This window comes from Jatropha curcas, chromosome 5 (assembly GCF_041381405.1).
Source record: "Jatropha curcas cultivar XTBG-Jc1 chromosome 5, XTBG_Jcur_1.0, whole genome shotgun sequence".
In the NCBI taxonomy this organism is placed as follows: Eukaryota; Viridiplantae; Streptophyta; class Magnoliopsida; order Malpighiales; family Euphorbiaceae; genus Jatropha; species Jatropha curcas.
The window spans coordinates 139,823-157,323 of record NC_143155.1 but is presented as its reverse complement, the minus strand read 5'-3'; the positions used below and the strand labels follow the sequence as shown (position 1 = coordinate 157,323).

Sequence of the window (17,501 nt, the reverse complement as noted above, 5' to 3'; positions counted from 1 at the left end):
TCAACAGAGTTATAAATGACAGAAACAGTGAAAAAAAAAAAGAAAAAGAAAAAGAAAAAGAAAATACTGACATGAATGGACCCTGAAAGGCAAGTTACGAGTTATGCTTACCTGACCTTCCAAAGCAAATATTCTATTATATGGTGTGAGGTTGATGTTATGTGGAGTAATTTATAATAAATAAATAAATAATCCTTTCGTAATATAAAATATAAGTTGTTTTAGGGTGATTGTTTTGTCTCAAGATATAATATGTTTTGATTATTATAAGAAGTAATAAATGACATTTTCTCCTTATTTTTATTAAATATAAGAACAACCTATGATTTTGACATAAAAAGGTAATTTAATAAAATTATTCTTGATTTTACTATAATTTAAGGAAATTAATTTTTTTTTTAATGGACTTATATTTTAAAACAGATTGAGTAAATGAAACGAGAGTGAATAAAACGAGGGATGACTAACAGAATAGGGACAAGGAACTTTCAAATTACGTGAATGCAAGTGGGGCCTTCAATTATTCTGCATTTGGTCACACATAGACCTTATCTTGAAGAACTTTGAAGAGAAATATATTCATATAGAAAATGACAATTTCTGAAATGAATAATTCTTTTCTAATCCCTTTTGAAAGAACATTATGTGTAAACTGAGCGATTTGGTTCTTCTTCAGTTATGTTTTTGTTTTTTTCATTTGTATTTAGATTTATATTTAAGGTAATCCTAAGGTTGTGTTATGGGAATTGGAGTCTTTTTTTTTTTTTTTTTTTTTTGACTTTTCTTGTAATTAAATGGGTGGGAAGAATATGTCCATCAACATATTTAAGGTAATCCTGTCTCTTAAATCGAATTTATTACTTGAATTTTACACTAAATAAATAAAAATAAAAGATGCAATTTTACTAACATCTGTATATGCAATTTCTACGATTAGAAGCCAATCTGTCTTCATTATGTGGTGTCTTTCCTTTTCTTTTCTTTCTTTTTCTACTTTTTTTTTTCTCCTCTGCATACAGATTTGAGATTCCACATGATTTATAATTCAGCGTCTAGAAACTTCTCATCTGAAAAACTACGGTGACACCCAAAAGATTACCATTATCACCACAAGAAGTAAAAGCAACCGTTAAAACCAAATGTGAAAGGGCTGATATTTATTGATGATTCTGTTTACTTTCAGTGGTGCATCAACTTTGGACCCACATACATAAAAACCAAGAACTCAGAAAAGTATGTAAAAGATTTGAACATCAAAACTAGTACAACTAATTAAAGAGGCAACATTTACATTTCTTGATCTTTGCATTTTAGCAGGAAAAAGATGAGAATGTGCTTTAGTGGGAGTTTTTGAATAATGGAGACAGGGCCACCATCAGATGTGAAGAAAGCATTCCTCAAGTATACAGAAGGCAATGCATACATGACAGCAGAGCAGCTTCAGCGGTTCTTGGTTGAAGTTCAGGGTGATGTTGGTGCTTCAGTCGCCGAAGCAGAGCTCATAGTAGATCAGGTTTTGCAAAAGAGACGTCATATTACCAAGTGTATGAGAAGCTGTCTCACTCTTGATGACTTTCACCATTTCCTTTTCTCAACAGATCTCAACCCACCTATTGCTAATCAGGTCTGGATTTTCACATCTTCTCCTAGTGTTTGAGTTTGGACATCACTTTATTGTTTCTGTACCTTAGTGCTAATGTTCTTCTTCTTTCTTTTTTTTTAACCCCATTTACATTCAGGTTGAGCAAGATATGACAGCACCTTTGTCCCATTATTTCATATACACTGGCCACAATTCATATTTAACAGGCAACCAACTAAGTAGTGATTGCAGTGATATTCCTATTGAAAAGGCACTAAAGAGAGGTGTGAGAGCAGTAGAACTTGATGTGTGGCCGAATTCGGCAAAAGATGATGTAGATGTTCTTCATGGAAGGTATGCAATATTTAGTTCTTCTCTGGTGATTTTTTTTTTTTTTTCCCGTTGCTGAATTTTGTTGCAACTTGTAAATGTAGGACCTTTACAACTCCTGTGGAGCTAATTCAGTGCTTGAAATCCATTAGGAAGCATGCCTTCTCTGCATCTCCATACCCTGTGATAATAACTCTTGAAGACCACCTTACTGAGAATCTTCAAGCTAAAGCTGCTCAGGTACTTATTAATTAATTTCTATGAATATTGAAATCGATATTTTAATCTATAATTATAGACTAATTATCACGAATCTTCCGTTCTGGTAGATGATTGCTGAGACCTTTGGAGAGTTGCTGTTTTATCCTGAAACTGAATGCTTGAAAGAATTCCCTTCACCAGAGGAACTGAAATATAAGATCATAATATCTACAAAACTTCCAAAAGAGAAAGGGGGGCATGAAGTTAAAAGTATGAAGGAAAAGGGAATAAATTCGTCGAAAGAAAAAGATTTTAGTGAACATATATGGGCAGAACTTTCAGCTTATTCTGAAGATGATGGAACGGTGTGTTGCAACTCTTTGATTTACTTAGTTTATCGAAAGTCTACTATTTAAATATATGGTTCAACTTTTTGCTTGATTGGCCTCTTTCAGAGCCGTGGAAATACGAGCGAACAGAATCAGAATGAACAGGAACTACGCCCTCGAGAAGCACCTGCATACAGGCATCTAATTTCCATTAATGCTCGAAAGCCAAAGGGTGGGTTAAAAGAGGCACTAAAGGTTGATTTTGATAATGTTGGACGAGTTAGCTTGAAAGAGCAAAAGTTTGAAAAGGTTATTGCAACCCATGGGACAGATGTTGTAAGGTATTTATATATGCATCAAACATTGACCAACTGACCATTACTGCTTTTTCAAGTACTATTTATGATCTTCTAGACCAAATTAATCCAATGCAAGCATCATTATCTTCAGGTTTACTCAGAAGAACATTTTGAGGATATATCCTAACGGTATTCGGATTGACTCCTCAAACTACAAGCCGATGAATGGTTGGTTGCACGGAGCTCAAATGGTTGCACTGAACATGCAGGTTTTGACTTCGGGACCTGTTCCTTGTTTAATTTCCTGTCACAGTAATTTCTAAGTTCTCAGACAGAAATAACAAGCTTTCTGTTAATGATAAATAGGGATATGGTAAGTCTCTTTGGTTGATGCATGGGATGTTCAGATCGAATGGAGGGTGTGGCTATGTCAAAAAGCCTGATTTTCTGATGACGATGGGTCCAGAAAATCAGGTATTTGATCCTAAAGCGAAGTTGCCAGTGAAAAAAACTTTAAAGGTGAGTATTAATTTTAGTGTTTAGCTTAAAATTAGCCTTTTTGTAGTGTGCTCTTACTATGCCTTTTTGATGCAGGTCAAAGTTTATATGGGAGATGGATGGTATTTAGACTTTAAGAGAGCACAGTTTGCTTTATTTTCCTCACAAAATTTTTATATCAGAGTGAGTTGGTGATTGTCTATATCTAGTTTCCAAAATTCTTATGGCCTTGGGCTGTTTGGTATTTAATGGAGGTTTCCTGGTGAATATCTTAGGTTGGAATAGCAGGAGCCCCACCTGACAAGACAATGAAGAAAACAAAGAAAAGCGAGAACAATTTGATGCCCATTTGGAACGAAGAGTTTATATTTCCATTAACTGTTCCAGAACTGGCATTGCTTCGTGTTGAAGTTCATGACCGTATAATACCTGAGAAGAATGATTTTGCAGGTCAAACCTGTTTGCCTGTGTCTCAATTGAGGCCAGGGATTCATGCAGTCCCTCTCTTTGATCGCAAGGGAAATAAAATCAGTTCAATAAGACTTCTTATGTGCTTTGAGTTTCTGTAGAAATTCCCAAGATTGTTTGGATTCAATTAGGCAAAATTGCTATGAGCACTTGTTCACTTGAAGATCAAATGGAACACATTTTGCAAGTTTGTAACTGTTGGAATTTCTGGACAATGGACTCATAGGCTTCATTACATGCTTGAGCCTTTAACTAGACTTTTGTAAGATGTGTATCAATAGGCTTGATCTTCTTATATTTTATCTCTTTGTCAACGTGGGACTTTTGTCCCTTACATTGTCCAACAGTAACCTATAATCTTGTTCAAAGCCAGAAAATATTTTGTTGGAAATGTGAGGGACAAATGTCCTACGTTGAAAAAATAAAGAAATAATAAACCCACCAACTTACAAGGCCCATGATGATTCAAATTCAACATAAGGATGCAAGTCAGACGCTCCATAATAAAACTCCAAGTTCAAGTTCAAGGCCATGGTCGCTCATGGTCCACCGAATTTTTACCTAAAGAAACAGTCAGAAAATCAAAATAGTTTTATCCTGTCACAAAAACTGTCTAGCCCACCCATAAACAAGCATTTTGCAATCTAGTCTATATATATGCTTCCAAAAGGAAGAGTGAGAGGTATGTTAGTACAGCCGCAACCTGTGAGCTAAAGGAAAGGTATAAATAACAACATTTATTATTTTATGACTTTACAAGGTAACCATGCACTCCTCTGCGCCCACCACCCTTTTCTTTAAGGCAATGGCAAGAAATCTCTTTCCTTTTTATCAAGAAAAAGGTTCAAAGCAAGAGTCCGCTTCTCTTATTCTTTCAAAAGATAAGCAATATCAAGAACTAGATTTAGAAGAAATACAGATTCTCACTTTGGAAAGACGTCATTCTTGAGAATATATAAACATTTTTAAGTTCATTCTCTCTTTCTTTCTGCATTTAAAAAAGAAGATAAACGTAGGGAAACATAAACAAATATCATCAGCATTTCATTTCTTTATTACAGCAGATGTCCAAGGAGTCTTCCAGGGTCTGCTTCTGTTTTAGGAGAATATTAAAGCTAAGGTTGCTAGAACCTCCAAGCGATGTCAAAATCCTCTTCAACAAATACTCGCAAAATGGGAACATGGCCCTTGAAGACCTGCTAAGGTTTCTGATTGAGGTTCAAGGAGAAGATAATGCCACAAAAGAAGATGCTCAAGCCATCTTTAACAGCCTCAAGCATCTCAACATCTTCCAAAGAAGGGGCCTCCATCTCGAAGCCTTCTTTCGATATCTTATGAGCGACATTAATGGCGCTCTCTCTCCATCTCGAGGGGTAGCTGTTCTCGTATTTGTTTTTCCTTGTCTTTTTGGTGATTTTAATCTTCCATTTCCTAATAGTACAAGTGAAGACTAAATGTGTTTGAATGCAGGTTCACCATGACATGAATGCTCCGTTGGCTCATTATTTCATGTTCACTGGCCATAACACGTACTGGACTGGAAATAAACTCCGCAGTCACAGTAGTGTTCAACCCATTATAGATGCTCTACGAAGAGGTGTGAGAGTAATTGAATTAGATTTATGGCCAAATTCCAAGAAAGATGATGTGAAAGTTTACCATGGAGGGTAAAACTTAATGTTCATTTATTTCAAACCATAAATAATCTTTATCTTGTCTCTTTGTGTGATATATATATGTTTATTATGTTGATTTTCGAATTTTGTTGGTAAAGCAGAACAATCGCTGCTCCAGTGGACCTGATAAAATTTTTATTGGCAATTAAAGACAATGCCTTTCATGCATCTGAATATCCTGTTGTAATAACTTTTGAAGACCATCTAACTCCAAATCTTCAGGCCAAGGTAGCCGAGGTGAGCTTGACCAAAAATTCCTCTCAAAACTATTTAGCATGGTCTGGAGTGTATATTTTTTAGTTTGAGCGAAATCTGTTTTTTTGGGCTGTAGATGGTCTCTCGAACTTTTGGAAGCATGCTGTACTGTCCTGAATCAGATAAAATGGAAGAATTTCCTTCTCCAGAGTCATTGAAGAATAAGGTTATGATATCCACTAGACCACCAAAAGAGTATCTTGAAACTGAAACTAGCAAGGAAAAACAAACTCCAAACAAGTCAGGAAAATCATCAAACAGCGAGCAATGGCAGGACGAGAAAGGAACTTTCAAAAGTGAACTTGAAACTAACGATAAGGTATATCTACACAAAAATTTGCCCTTGCTTTTAATCTTCCTTGTTAATTGCTTGCTCCTCTTCTGAGAAGCAGGATCGGCTATACGAAGAAGAACACATTCCAGACGAAGATGAGGAGAAGGCGGTTCCTGAATACAGGAACTTAATTGCCATTCATGGAGGGAAAGTAAAAGGTCCAATAGAAAATTGGCTAACCATTCATTCGAACAAAGTTAGACGTCTCAGCTTGAGTGAACAAGAACTTGAAAATCCTGTAAGAACACTTGGAAATGAAATTATCAGGTAAATACAATCATAGTCAGCCTATTATCTCAGTTAAATCACTGTTCACTGTAGTAACTCTCAAATATTGGCTACTCTAGGTTCACTCAACGGAATTTGCTTAGAGTATATCCCAAGTGTCTTCGCCTTGATTCATCTAACTACAATCCCTTTGTTGGGTGGACGCATGGGGCTCAAATGGTTGCATTTAATATGCAGGTAGTGTACTGCTTAAGGCTTTTTTCCACTATAGGACATTTGATGAACATCTTTCAACTAGAAAACATTTGATGTTATCTTGTCACTTTTTATACATGTTGTGTGTACATATGGATTCCTTTACCATTTTCTTTTTATTATTATTTTTTTTAACCCTTTACAGGGCTATGGAAAGCACCTTTGGGTTATGCAAGGAATGTTCAGAGCCAATGGTGGCTGTGGTTATGTGAAAAAACCAGATATCTTGTTGCATGATGGTCCAAACAAGGACGTTTTTTGTCCTTATGCGCAATTACATGTGAGAACAATACTAAAGGTGAAAACTTTAGCAGTATTATTTGTGTGTTTTAAACTTCCATGTTTTCATTTCTTTAATACTGATATCCTCTCAAAGTACCATCATTCCAACAGGTTAAAGTCTTCATGGGAGAAGGATGGGATTTGGATTTTCGCCACACGCATTTTGATCTATATTCCCCTCCTGACTTCCTTGTCAAAGTAAGATTTTTAAACAATCAATGACTTCCCAAAAACAATATAAAAATTTGGGAACATAAACATGGAAAAAAATGTAATGTTTGCAGTTAACAATTGCTGGAGTCCCTGCTGATAAGGCTATGCGAAAAACAAAAGTAATTGAAGATGACTGGCTACCAGAATGGAACGAGGAGTTTGAGTTTCCATTGACTGTTCCTGAATTCGCTGTGCTTAGGATTGAAGAGTATGACACATCAGGACAAAATGACTTAGGCGGCCAAACATCTTTGCCTATATCAGAGTTAAGAACTGGGATTCGAGCAGTTCCATTACACGATCGTAGAGGAGACAAATACAAGTCTGTCAGGCTTCTTATGCAATTTGAATTTGCTTGATCCCAAAGTAGAATAATAAACTATGCCATCATATGCATATTGAGAAAAACTACCTTGATCAAATGTATATATGAGATAAGACATTGACAGATTAAAGAAAGTCTTTAAAAATAATGAAAGAAAAAGAGGCAAACATTTTCTAATTCTACAATATAGCTTTAATAAGTTGTAACCCCCTTTTTCTAATCATTACAAAAGCAAACTGCTGACTTAGAACTGCCAGTCTGCCCGGATTAATTTAATGATCAATAAGTCAATGCAAGAATGCTTAACAGAGAGTCACCTACTGTCTAGTGCATTAGGTGACCATATAAGAGAGAAAATGGAAGAATTTCAAGCCTGAATCGTAAAATTGATAATGACTTGAACTCACTTATGTAGTGTGGAAAAGACAGCACAGACTCGCATAATAGCCAACAGAATCTTCTGCAGAAGTGATAGCAAGAAAACAGCAGGCAAGAACAAAGTAATACAATAGAAAATTATTCCTAGTTTTGAGAGTGAGTTAATGATAGATTAAGAACCTCTCATTCTCTATAGAAAGTATGCTTGTAAAGCAACAGGAGTAGTTGACTGATATATGCCTCACTTCCTTTATTCAGAATTTATTAGGAAACAGTTTGAGACATGAATTTATTAAGACAGCTTGAGGCACAAACCTAATATAGATGTTGGTTTAGAAGAGCAGAAAAATAAGAAAGAGAAGGAAAATTCTGCAGAGAAGGAAAATCTGCAGGTTTTGTAAGTGTGGAGAAACAAATATTCACATCTCATTAATTCCATTACAGCATAATGTAAATATTTATACTAAACTTATTCTAAAGTTTGTTCACCAACCTTCCATAAGTCAAGGAAGTTTGTTCACCAAACCTACCTAAAGCAAGGTAGTTCGCCTACTTCTTGACTTCAACAAAGTACAACAAAATCTAAATGACTTTAACAAAATACCTTCAAAAACTATCAACAACACTTGCATCAATTTCTTCAATGGAGCTGTAGCTGTAACTTTAACACTCCTCCTTGATGCAAGAGTTGAGACAAACACCAAGTCTATTCCTAAGAAATTCAAATCTTGTTTTTTGCAATGCCTTGGTGAAAATATCTGCTGTTTGGTTTTCAGAACTGCAATGAATAATCAAAATTTCATTTTCCTTTTCAGCTTCACGAATTGCATGGTACTTGATTTTTATATGCTTGGTTTTTCCATGGAAGATTGGATTCTTAACCATAGCAACAGCTGATTTGTTGTCACAAAGTATTTTAGTTGGATTTTCTTGCTGAAAATTCAGATCAACTAACACCTTTCTCAACCAAATAGCTTGGTTTACAGCAGCAGATGCTGCAACATACTCTGCTTCTGCAGTTGATTGAGCAACTGAAGCTTGCTTTCTTGTTCCCCAGCAAATGACAGCAGAACCAAGTGAAAAATAAAAACCAGTAGTACTCTTCATATCATCCAATGAACCAGCCCAATCATTGTCTGAGAACCCCAACAACTTCACACCATTTAATCTTCTATAAAACAAACCAAATTCAGCAGTCCCTTGCACATATCTCAGAACTCGTTTGGCTACAGTAAGATGGTTTTCAGTTGGAGAATTCATGAATCTCGACAGTAAATTTGTTGCAAACATGATATCTGGTCTTGTTACAGATAAATATAGCAAAGAACCAACCACGCTCCTATAAGTTGAAGCATCTATAGAGTGAGAACCATCATCCTTTTGCAATTTTATTCCATGGGCCGTAAGTGTACTCACTGGTTTGCATTTGCTAAGTTCAAACCTTTTAAGCAGCTCCCAAGCAAATTTCTTTTGTGAAATAAAAATCCCTTGCTCATCTTGAGCAATTTCAATCCCAAGGAAATAACACATTAAGCCAAGATCATTCATCTCAAAAAACTGCTGCATCTTCAATCTGAATTCTTGAATTAATTGTAAATTGTTGCCTGTGACAAGTAGATCGTCAACATACATAGAAACAATAAGCACATCACTTCCTTGTTGAGTTACATAAAGTGTTGCCTCGTTCAAGCTGCGTTTAAAACCCAAATTCAGCAAGTAATGATCAATCTTGGCATACTAGGCCCTTGGGGCCTGTTTTAAACCATAGAGTGCTTTCTTCAACAAACACACTCTATTGCTTCCATCATTAAAACCTTCAGGCTGCTCAATATACACTTCTTCCTTCAAAGAACCATTTAAGAAAGCTGATTTCACATCCAATTGACAAACTTGCCAACCTTCACTTGTTGCTAGTGCCAAAATCAATCTGATAGTGTCAAATCTTACAACTGGTGCGAAGGTTTCTGTAAAATCAACCCCTTGCTGTCGAGCATAGCCTTTAACAACATATCTTGCTTTGTGCTTATTGATGGAGCCATCAAAATTTAATTTCAATTTGAATACCCATTTAGTTCCAATTACATGCTTATTCAATGGTCTAGGAACTAAAATCCATGTTTCATTCTTCATAATCATCTTCAACTCCTCCTCCATGGCAGCTCTCCACTCAGGCAATTTTAAGGCTTCATCCACCTGAGTTGGTTCAAGTGAGACAACATTACATATGTTGTAAATTTCCTATAAGGATCTAGTCCCTCTAATTGCATAATCATCTTCATCTGATTCTTCTTCATTGTCAACTGGAAGCTCTTGCTCTTGCTGAAAAAGATCTTGTTCAAAAACTGATTTAGAATTTCCTGGCTCCATTTTACTCCAATCCCATTCACCTTTCTCATCGAATTTGACACTCCTGCTGACATACACCAGTTTAGTAACAAGATTCAAAATTTCGTAGGCTTTGGATTCACTGCTGTAGCCTACTAAAATTCCTTTTTCAGCTCGTTGATCCAATTTTCCTCTTTCTGCATTTGGAATAAATGAATAACATATGCTTCCAAAGATTTTGAGATGACCTACCGATTGTTTAACTCCAAACCACTTTCGAAAGGAGTTTTTCCATCAATAGCTTTGGTTGGAAGCCGATTTTGAAGATATACAGCAGTGTTTACAGCTTCAGCCCAAAGAACTTTGGGTAGATTTTTCTCAAACAAGAGATATCTTGCCATATTCATCACAGATCGATTCTTTCTTTCACTTACACCATTTTGTTGAGGTGTGTAAGCTACTGTTAATTGATGGTGAATGCCCGCTTCTTGCAAATATTGCTTGAATTGATTGGATGTAAATTCAGCCCCATTATCAAATTTTAAAATCTTGATTGGGGAGCCAGCTTGATTCTCTACCATTGATTTAAACTTCAAGAACATTTTGAAAACTTCAGATTTGTATTGGAGGAAATATACGCAACAGAATCTAGTGTAGTCATCAATAAACAATAGAAAATACTTGCTGCCATTGTAAGATCAGACACTCATAAGGCCACACACATTAGTGTGTATTAATTCAAGTTTCATAGAAGCTCTCCATGCTTATCAGTTAGAAATGGTGTTTGGCTGAGTTTGCCTAACTGACATATTTCACATATACTGCTGTCTTCAACTACAGATGGCAAATCAGCAACTAACTTCTTGGATTGTATCAATTTCAATGAGTTAAGATTGGTGTGACCAAGTCTCTTATACCACAAATCAGATTCTTCTTTATGACTCAAGCAAGATTCTTCTTCGAATCTTCTTAAATTTAGAGGAAAGCTTCTCCGTTTCATTTTGACAGCAAATAACTTTGAGCCAGAAGGATCACTTATTTCATAAGTTTTATCTTTAAATAGCAAACTGTAATTCTTATCCAGCAATTGACCCACCGAAAACAAGCATTGATTTAGTTCCGGTACGTAAAGAACATCGGAAACACGCTTTGTACCTGAAGGATTTTGTACAATCACATCTCCTTTGCCTTTGACATCAACAAGCCTACCATCTCCAAGTCTGACTTTTGAAGAATAGTTTGTATCCAAGCTATCGAAATTCACCAAGTTTGGTGTCATGTGGTTAGTGCAGCCACTATCATCAAGCCATGCTTCTTTAGCTTCAATTGAGACACCACATTTTTCAATTTCATTTGCAGAAAATAGTTGTTCTTCATACTTTTCAGAATTTTCGGTGACTTGTGCATGATGGGCTTGTGTTTGTTGATTCTGGTTTGTAGAATAAACTTTCTCGGTGTGACCAAATTGCTTACAAACCTTACATTGAGCTCCAGGTCTGAACCAACAGTAGTTCTCAGTGTGGTTTGTTTTTTTTCAATGTGGACAAGGTGGAAATCTGTCCTTCCTCCAATTTTTTCTAAAATTCTTCCTCATTTTTGGTTTTCTGTCAGTTTGCTGGTCTCTTGAACCTCCTTCTTGCATTTTTGTTTTATGAGTCACAACAAGAGCCTTCTCTCCAATGGTTTCTTCTTCCCTATAGGCTTTTCTTTGTTCTACAGCTTGTAGACATTTGAAAGCACATTCAATGATATTTGTGACATGTCCCAAGTATCTTCAAGAGAAGAAATCTTGGCTTCAAATTTTTCAGAGAGAGTCACCATAACTTTCTCCACAATTCTCTTCTCTTCTAACTCTTCTCCCAACAATCGAATTTGGTTTACAATTTTCATAACTCTATCAACATAATCTTTCACCTTTTCATTGTCCTTCATTTTCAACATTTCAAATTCTTTTCTTAAATTAAGTACCTGCATGATACTCAATTTTTAACTTCTCCCAAGCTTCATGTGCTGTCTCACATGTCATAGTTTTGTCAGATCCATGATACTCAATTTTTAACTTCTCCCAAGCTTCATGTGCTGTCTCACATGTCATAATCTTGGTGAAGATAGGATCTGCAACAGCTGCATGGATATAGGACAGAGCTTTTGGAGCCTTAGCAACCTTTTCTTCATGTTGTCTAATCTGCTGAAGGGTTGGATTTTGAATAAGAGGTGGAGATACTATGTTTTCCTCCACATACTGCCATAATCCAAGCCCCTTGAAAAAAGCTCTCATCTTCACAGCCCAAACATGGTAGTTCTTCCCATTAAAATGAGTGGTGAAAGAGACATGCTGCTGGAAGCCATTTGAGGAAAAGCAAATAAACAGAAAATTTCACAAATTTTGGTTTATTTGGTGGCTTTCTCTATGATTTTCACTCAAACACACACACAGCCCTTCGAGATCAAGATTGCTTTGATACCACTTGTTGGTTTAGAAGAGCAGAAAAATAAGAAAGAGAAGGAAAATCTGCAGGTTTTGTAAGTGTGGAGAAACATATATTCTCATCTCATTAATTCTATTACAGTATAATGTAAATATTTATACTAAACTTATTCTAAAGTTTGTTCACCAACCTTCCATAAGTCAAGAAAGTTTGTTCACCAAACTTCTATAAGTCAAGGAAGTTTGTTCACCAAACCTACCTAAAAGCAAGGTAGTTCACCTACTTCTTGACTTCAACAAAGTACAACAAAATCTAAATGACTTTAACAAAATACTTCCAAAAACTATCAACAACACTTGCATCAATTTCTTCAATGGAGCTGTAGCTGTAACTTTAACAATAGATTTGTGAAACAAAGTCATCAAGGAATTAATTGTGACATCCTACTGAATCGAGTAGTTGCATAGAGTCGAGTTGAGTCGGGCTGAACCAAAACCCGATTCGAGCCATTAGAGTCCAGAGTGGGGTAGTATGGGATTTACAATAATAATGAAAAGAAGTGGACTTACTTGAATGAAGCAAAAAGATTAAAGTATAAGGATTAGGACTTACTTGCACTAATATATAAAATTTAGGTATTAAAGTGTAACCTATTGAAACTTTAGGTACTATTTGGTAATTTTTAACCTACAATTAATGATATATTGGAGCTTTCCCGAGACTTCCATTTCATTTTCCCTTCTTCATCTTTATCTTCATCTCCTTCATCTACTTTACTCACCTTCCTTTCTCCATCCATTGTCATGGTATTCAAGCATTAAATTCAACCTCTATTCTATCCAAGTAAGTAGAATTTCTTGAATTTCATAATTTAGTGATATATTAGATTATTCATAAGAGTGCTTATGTATAGGAGAGGTTGTTGGTTTAGAAGAGCAGAAAATTAAGGAAGAGAAGGAAATTCTGCAGAAAATGAAAAAAAAAAGCTGCAGATTTTTTTAAGTGTGAAGAAACAAATATTCACTTCTTATTAATTCCATTACAGCATAATGTAAACATTTATAGTAGAGCTAGTCTAAAGTTTGTTCACCAACCTTCCATAAGTCAAGGAAGGTTGTTCACCAAACCTACCTAAAAGCAAGGTAGTTCACCTACCTCTTGACTTCAACAAAATACAACAAAATCTAAATGACTTTAACAAGATTTCTCCAAAAACTGTCAACAACACTTGCATCAATTTTACTTCAATGGAGCTGTAACTGTAACTTTAACACTCCTCCTTGATGCAAGAGTTGAGACAAACATCAAGTCTATTCCTAAGAAATTCAAATCTTGATTTTTTTGCAATGCCTTGGTGAAAATATCTACTGCTTGGTCTTCCGAACTGCAATGAACAATCTGAATTTTGTTTTCCTTTTCAGCTTCATGAATTGCATGGTACTTGATTTTTGTATGCTTGGTTTTTCTATGGAAGATTGGATTCTTAACCATAGTGACAGCTGATTTGTTGTCACAAAGTATTTTAGTTGGATTTTCTTGCTGAAAATTCATAATCATCTTCAACTCCTCCTCCATGGCAGCTCTCCACTCAGGCAATTTTAAGGCTTCATCCACCTGAGTTGGTTCAAGTGAGAAATCATTACATCTGCTGTAAATTTCATCTAGGGATCTAGTCCCTCTAATTGCATAATCATCTTCATTATCAACTGGAAGTTCTTGCTCTTGCTGAAAATGATCTTGTTCAAGAACTGATTTAGAATTTTCTGATTCCATTTTACTCCAATCCCATTCACCTTTCTCATCAAATTTGACACTCCTGCTGACATACACCTGTTTAGTAATAGGATTCAAAATTCTGTAGGCTTTGGATTCATTGTTGTTTTCAACTACAGATGGCAAATCAGCAACTAACTTCTTGGATTATAGCAATTTTAATGAATTGAGATTGGTGTGACCAAGTCTCTTATGCCACAAATCAGATTCTTCTTTATGACTCAAGCAAGATTCTTCTTCGAATCTTCTTAAGTTTAGAGGAAAGCTTCTTCGTTTCATTTTGACAGCAAATAACTTTGAGCCAAAATGATCACTTATTTCACAAGTTTTATCTTTAAATAGCAAACTATAATTCTTATCCAGCAATTGACCCACCGAAAACAAGCTTTGATTTAGTTCCGGTACGTAAAGAACATCGGAAACAAGCTTTGTACCTGAAGGAGTTTGTACAATCACATCTCCTTTGCCTTTGACGTCAACAAGCCTACCATCTCCAAGTCTGACTTTTGAAGAATAGTTTGTATCCAAGCTATCGAAATTCACCAAGTTTGGTGTCATGTGGTTAGTGCAGCCACTATCAACAAGCCATGCTTCTTTAGCTTCAATTGAAACATCACATTTTTCGATTTCTTTTGCAGCAAATAGTTGTTCTTCATACTTTTCAGAATTTTCGGTGACTTGTGCATGATGGGCTTGTGTTTGTTGATTCTGGTTTGTAGAACAAACTTTCTCGGTGTGACCAAATTGCTTACAAACCTTACATTGAGCTCCAGGTCTGAACCAGCAGTAGTTCTCAGTGTGGTTTGTTTTTTTGCAATGTGGACAAGGTGGAAATCTATCTTTCCTCCAATTTTTTCTGAAATTGTTCTTCATTTTTGGTTGTTGAGTCACTACAAGAGCCTTCTCTCCAAAGGTTTCTTCTTCCCTATAGGCTTTTCTTTGTTCTACAGCTTGTAGAGCATTTGAAAGCACATTCAAGGATATTTGTGACATGTTCCAAGTCTCTTCAAGAGAAGAAATCTTGGCTTCAAATTTTTCAGGGAGAGTCACCATAACTTTCTCCACAATTCTCTTCTCTTCTAACTCTTCTCCCAACAATCGAATTTGGTTTACAATTTTCATAACTCTATCAACATAATCTTTCACATTTTCATTATCCTTCATTTTCAACATTTCAAATTCTTTTCTTAAATTAAATATCTGCATCTGTCTAGTTTTTTCAGATCCATGATACTCAATTTTTAACTTCTCCCAAACTTCATGTGCTGTCTCACATGTCATAATCTTGGTGAAGATAGGATCTGCAACAGCTGCATGGATATAGGACAGAGCTTTTGGAGCCTTAGTAACCTCTTCTTCATGTTGTCTAATCTGCTGAAGGGTTGGATTTTGATTAAGAGGTGGAGGTACTCTGTTTTCCTCCACATACTGCCATAATCCAAGCCCCTTGAAATAAGCTTTCATCTTCACAGCCCAAACATGGTAGTTTTCCCCATTAAAATGAGGTGGTGAAAGAGACATGCTGCTGGAAGCCATTTGAGAAAAAACAAATAAATAGAAAAACTTCACAAATTCTGGTTTATTTGGTGGCTTTCTTTATGATTTTCACTCAAACACACACACAGCCCTTTGAGATCAAGGTTGCTCTGATACCACTTGTTGGTTTAGAAGAGCAGAAAATTAAGGAAGAGAAGGAAATTCTGCAGAAAATGAAAAAAAAGCTGCAGATTTTTTTAAGTGTGAAGAAACAAATATTCACTTCTTATTAATTCCATTACAGCATAATGTAAACATTTATAGTAGAGCTAGTCTAAAGTTTGTTCACCAACCTTCCATAAGTCAAGAAAGGTTGTTCATCAAACCTACCTAAAAGCAAGGTAGTTCACCTACCTCTTGACTTCAACAAAATACAACAAAATCTAAATGACTTTAACAAGATTTCTCCAAAAACTGTCAACAACACTTGCATCAATTTTACTTCAATGGAGCTGTAACTGTAACTTTAACAGAGGTGAGCTCAAGGGTAGAAGAAAAAGGAAGCTAAGAAGAAGAGTTCAAGCTTTTCAAGTAAATGATGTGAAACTAACATAACACAAGTTGCCCGCTTTGCGAGGCTATTAGCATACTGGTAAACAGTATGGTTTATGAATTTTCGGATGCATTTAATATGCTTTTGTTTTGTACTATTGATATACCGCTAATATGCTCCATTGAGGTTAGGTAAAAACCACGTAGATAAGGCTATGTCGCGACATAGGATAGCAGATCTGCGCCCCATACAATTTGGTACTCCGGCTACAGGCCGTTGAGTGGATATGATTATATATGGGTCATAGCAGCCCAGTCATACAGTATTCATCCAGTTTCATACAGTTCTTCTTATCACTTTGGTTTCACTATAACCTTATGGAGCCATACAGTTTTATTGACTAAATTGCATATGTGTGTGCTTACATGTTTCTTTATGATATGTGTGTGCTTCCATGTTTCTTTATACGTTGAGATATCCATTGAGTTTTATTTACTCAGCGAGTTACCTGTTTAACTCGTAGGTTTTGGGACTGGACCATAGAGAGTCATCTTACAACTGCCGCAGTTCATCTTTGGAAGACCCAGTCTTCAAGGTAGTTACTCATTTTGATATTTTGGTTTTGTCTATACTTATCATGGCATGTACAGGGCACATAGTTGAGCCCATTTCATTTTGGACACTAGTATAATGTCTTGTAAATATTAAGTACATATCTATATTTTACTAATGTAGAAAGCAACAGCATGATATAATATTCCGCAGACATAAGGATATCAGCCTGAAAGGTCATAGGTTCAACCAGATTGTAGCGTCTCGGTTCGGTTCATTCGGGTTAACGGGTGGACCGGGAAGGGATGTTACATTAATAATACATTAACTGGTATAAAGTCAAATCCACAGATTTGGGGTTGAAGTTGGCATCTGGGACCCCTACATGTTTTTTCAAGGTTTATTTATCCCCTTTTGATATAAACACACTAACCTTCCTTGCATTAGAATATTTATTTGACATAGTAAAACAAATCGCATGTTTCTAAAGTATTCTCATCCCTCAAAATTCTTTTCCTCTCCCTTTTGTTGCTAATATATATACAATTAATTCATATACTGATGTTTTTCTGCAATGGAAAGTTCTCCATGCTGGTTTAGAGGAGCAGAAAAATAAGAAAGAGAAGGAAAAATCTGCAGATTTTGTAAGTGTGGAGAAACAAATATTCACATCTCATTAATTCCATTATAGCATAATGTAAATATTTATACTAAACTTATTCTAAAGTTTGTTCACTAAA

General features: G+C 35.7%; 2 protein-coding genes across 4 annotated transcripts; both read left to right on the top strand.

Moving 5' to 3' along the window:
• Window positions 1-1,342: 1,342 nt before the first annotated feature.
• On the top strand, window positions 1,343-3,962 carry LOC105630315 (phosphoinositide phospholipase C 5). The gene is made up of 9 exons (XM_089721921.1): window positions 1,343-1,624; window positions 1,740-1,936; window positions 2,017-2,152; window positions 2,242-2,478; window positions 2,569-2,783; window positions 2,893-3,010; window positions 3,108-3,260; window positions 3,336-3,422; window positions 3,515-3,962. The coding sequence occupies exons 1-9, from the start codon at window positions 1,358-1,360 to the stop codon at window positions 3,806-3,808; spliced, it is 1,704 nt and encodes a 567-aa protein (XP_089578047.1). The 5' UTR covers window positions 1,343-1,357; the 3' UTR covers window positions 3,809-3,962.
• Window positions 3,963-4,665: 703 nt separating this feature from the next.
• LOC105630282 (phosphoinositide phospholipase C 2) lies at window positions 4,666-7,476 on the top strand. 3 transcript variants are annotated; one of them, XM_089721920.1, is made up of 9 exons: window positions 4,666-5,080; window positions 5,178-5,374; window positions 5,485-5,620; window positions 5,715-5,957; window positions 6,028-6,239; window positions 6,320-6,437; window positions 6,601-6,735; window positions 6,849-6,935; window positions 7,022-7,476. In XM_089721920.1, exons 1-9 carry the CDS (start codon window positions 4,772-4,774, stop codon window positions 7,307-7,309), a joined length of 1,725 nt encoding a protein of 574 aa, XP_089578046.1. In that variant the 5' UTR covers window positions 4,666-4,771; the 3' UTR covers window positions 7,310-7,476. The 3 variants fall into 3 exon arrangements, with proteins under 3 accessions (XP_089578046.1, XP_089578044.1, XP_089578045.1); XM_089721918.1 differs by having other exon boundaries at window positions 4,675-5,080; window positions 6,601-6,753; XM_089721919.1 differs by having other exon boundaries at window positions 4,685-5,080; window positions 6,031-6,239; window positions 6,601-6,753.
• Window positions 7,477-17,501: the final 10,025 nt, after the last annotated feature.

What these genes read in the sequence shown, in the direction of transcription:
- LOC105630315 (XM_089721921.1), top strand. Translation starts at nt 1,358, where the DNA reads ATGGAGACAGGGCCACCATCAGATGTGAAGAAAGCATTCCTCAAGTAT. An exon ending in ATTCTGAAGATGATGGAACG is followed by an intron (nt 2,479 to 2,568) that starts GTGTGTTGCAAC and finishes GGCCTCTTTCAG; the next exon opens with AGCCGTGGAAATACGAGCGA. An exon ending in CAGTGAAAAAAACTTTAAAG is followed by an intron (nt 3,261 to 3,335) that starts GTGAGTATTAAT and finishes TTTTTGATGCAG; the next exon opens with GTCAAAGTTTATATGGGAGA.
- LOC105630282 (XM_089721918.1), top strand. Translation starts at nt 4,772, where the DNA reads ATGTCCAAGGAGTCTTCCAGGGTCTGCTTCTGTTTTAGGAGAATATTA. An exon ending in CTCTCTCTCCATCTCGAGGG is followed by an intron (nt 5,081 to 5,177) that starts GTAGCTGTTCTC and finishes GTTTGAATGCAG; the next exon opens with GTTCACCATGACATGAATGC. An exon ending in TTCAGGCCAAGGTAGCCGAG is followed by an intron (nt 5,621 to 5,714) that starts GTGAGCTTGACC and finishes TTTGGGCTGTAG; the next exon opens with ATGGTCTCTCGAACTTTTGG.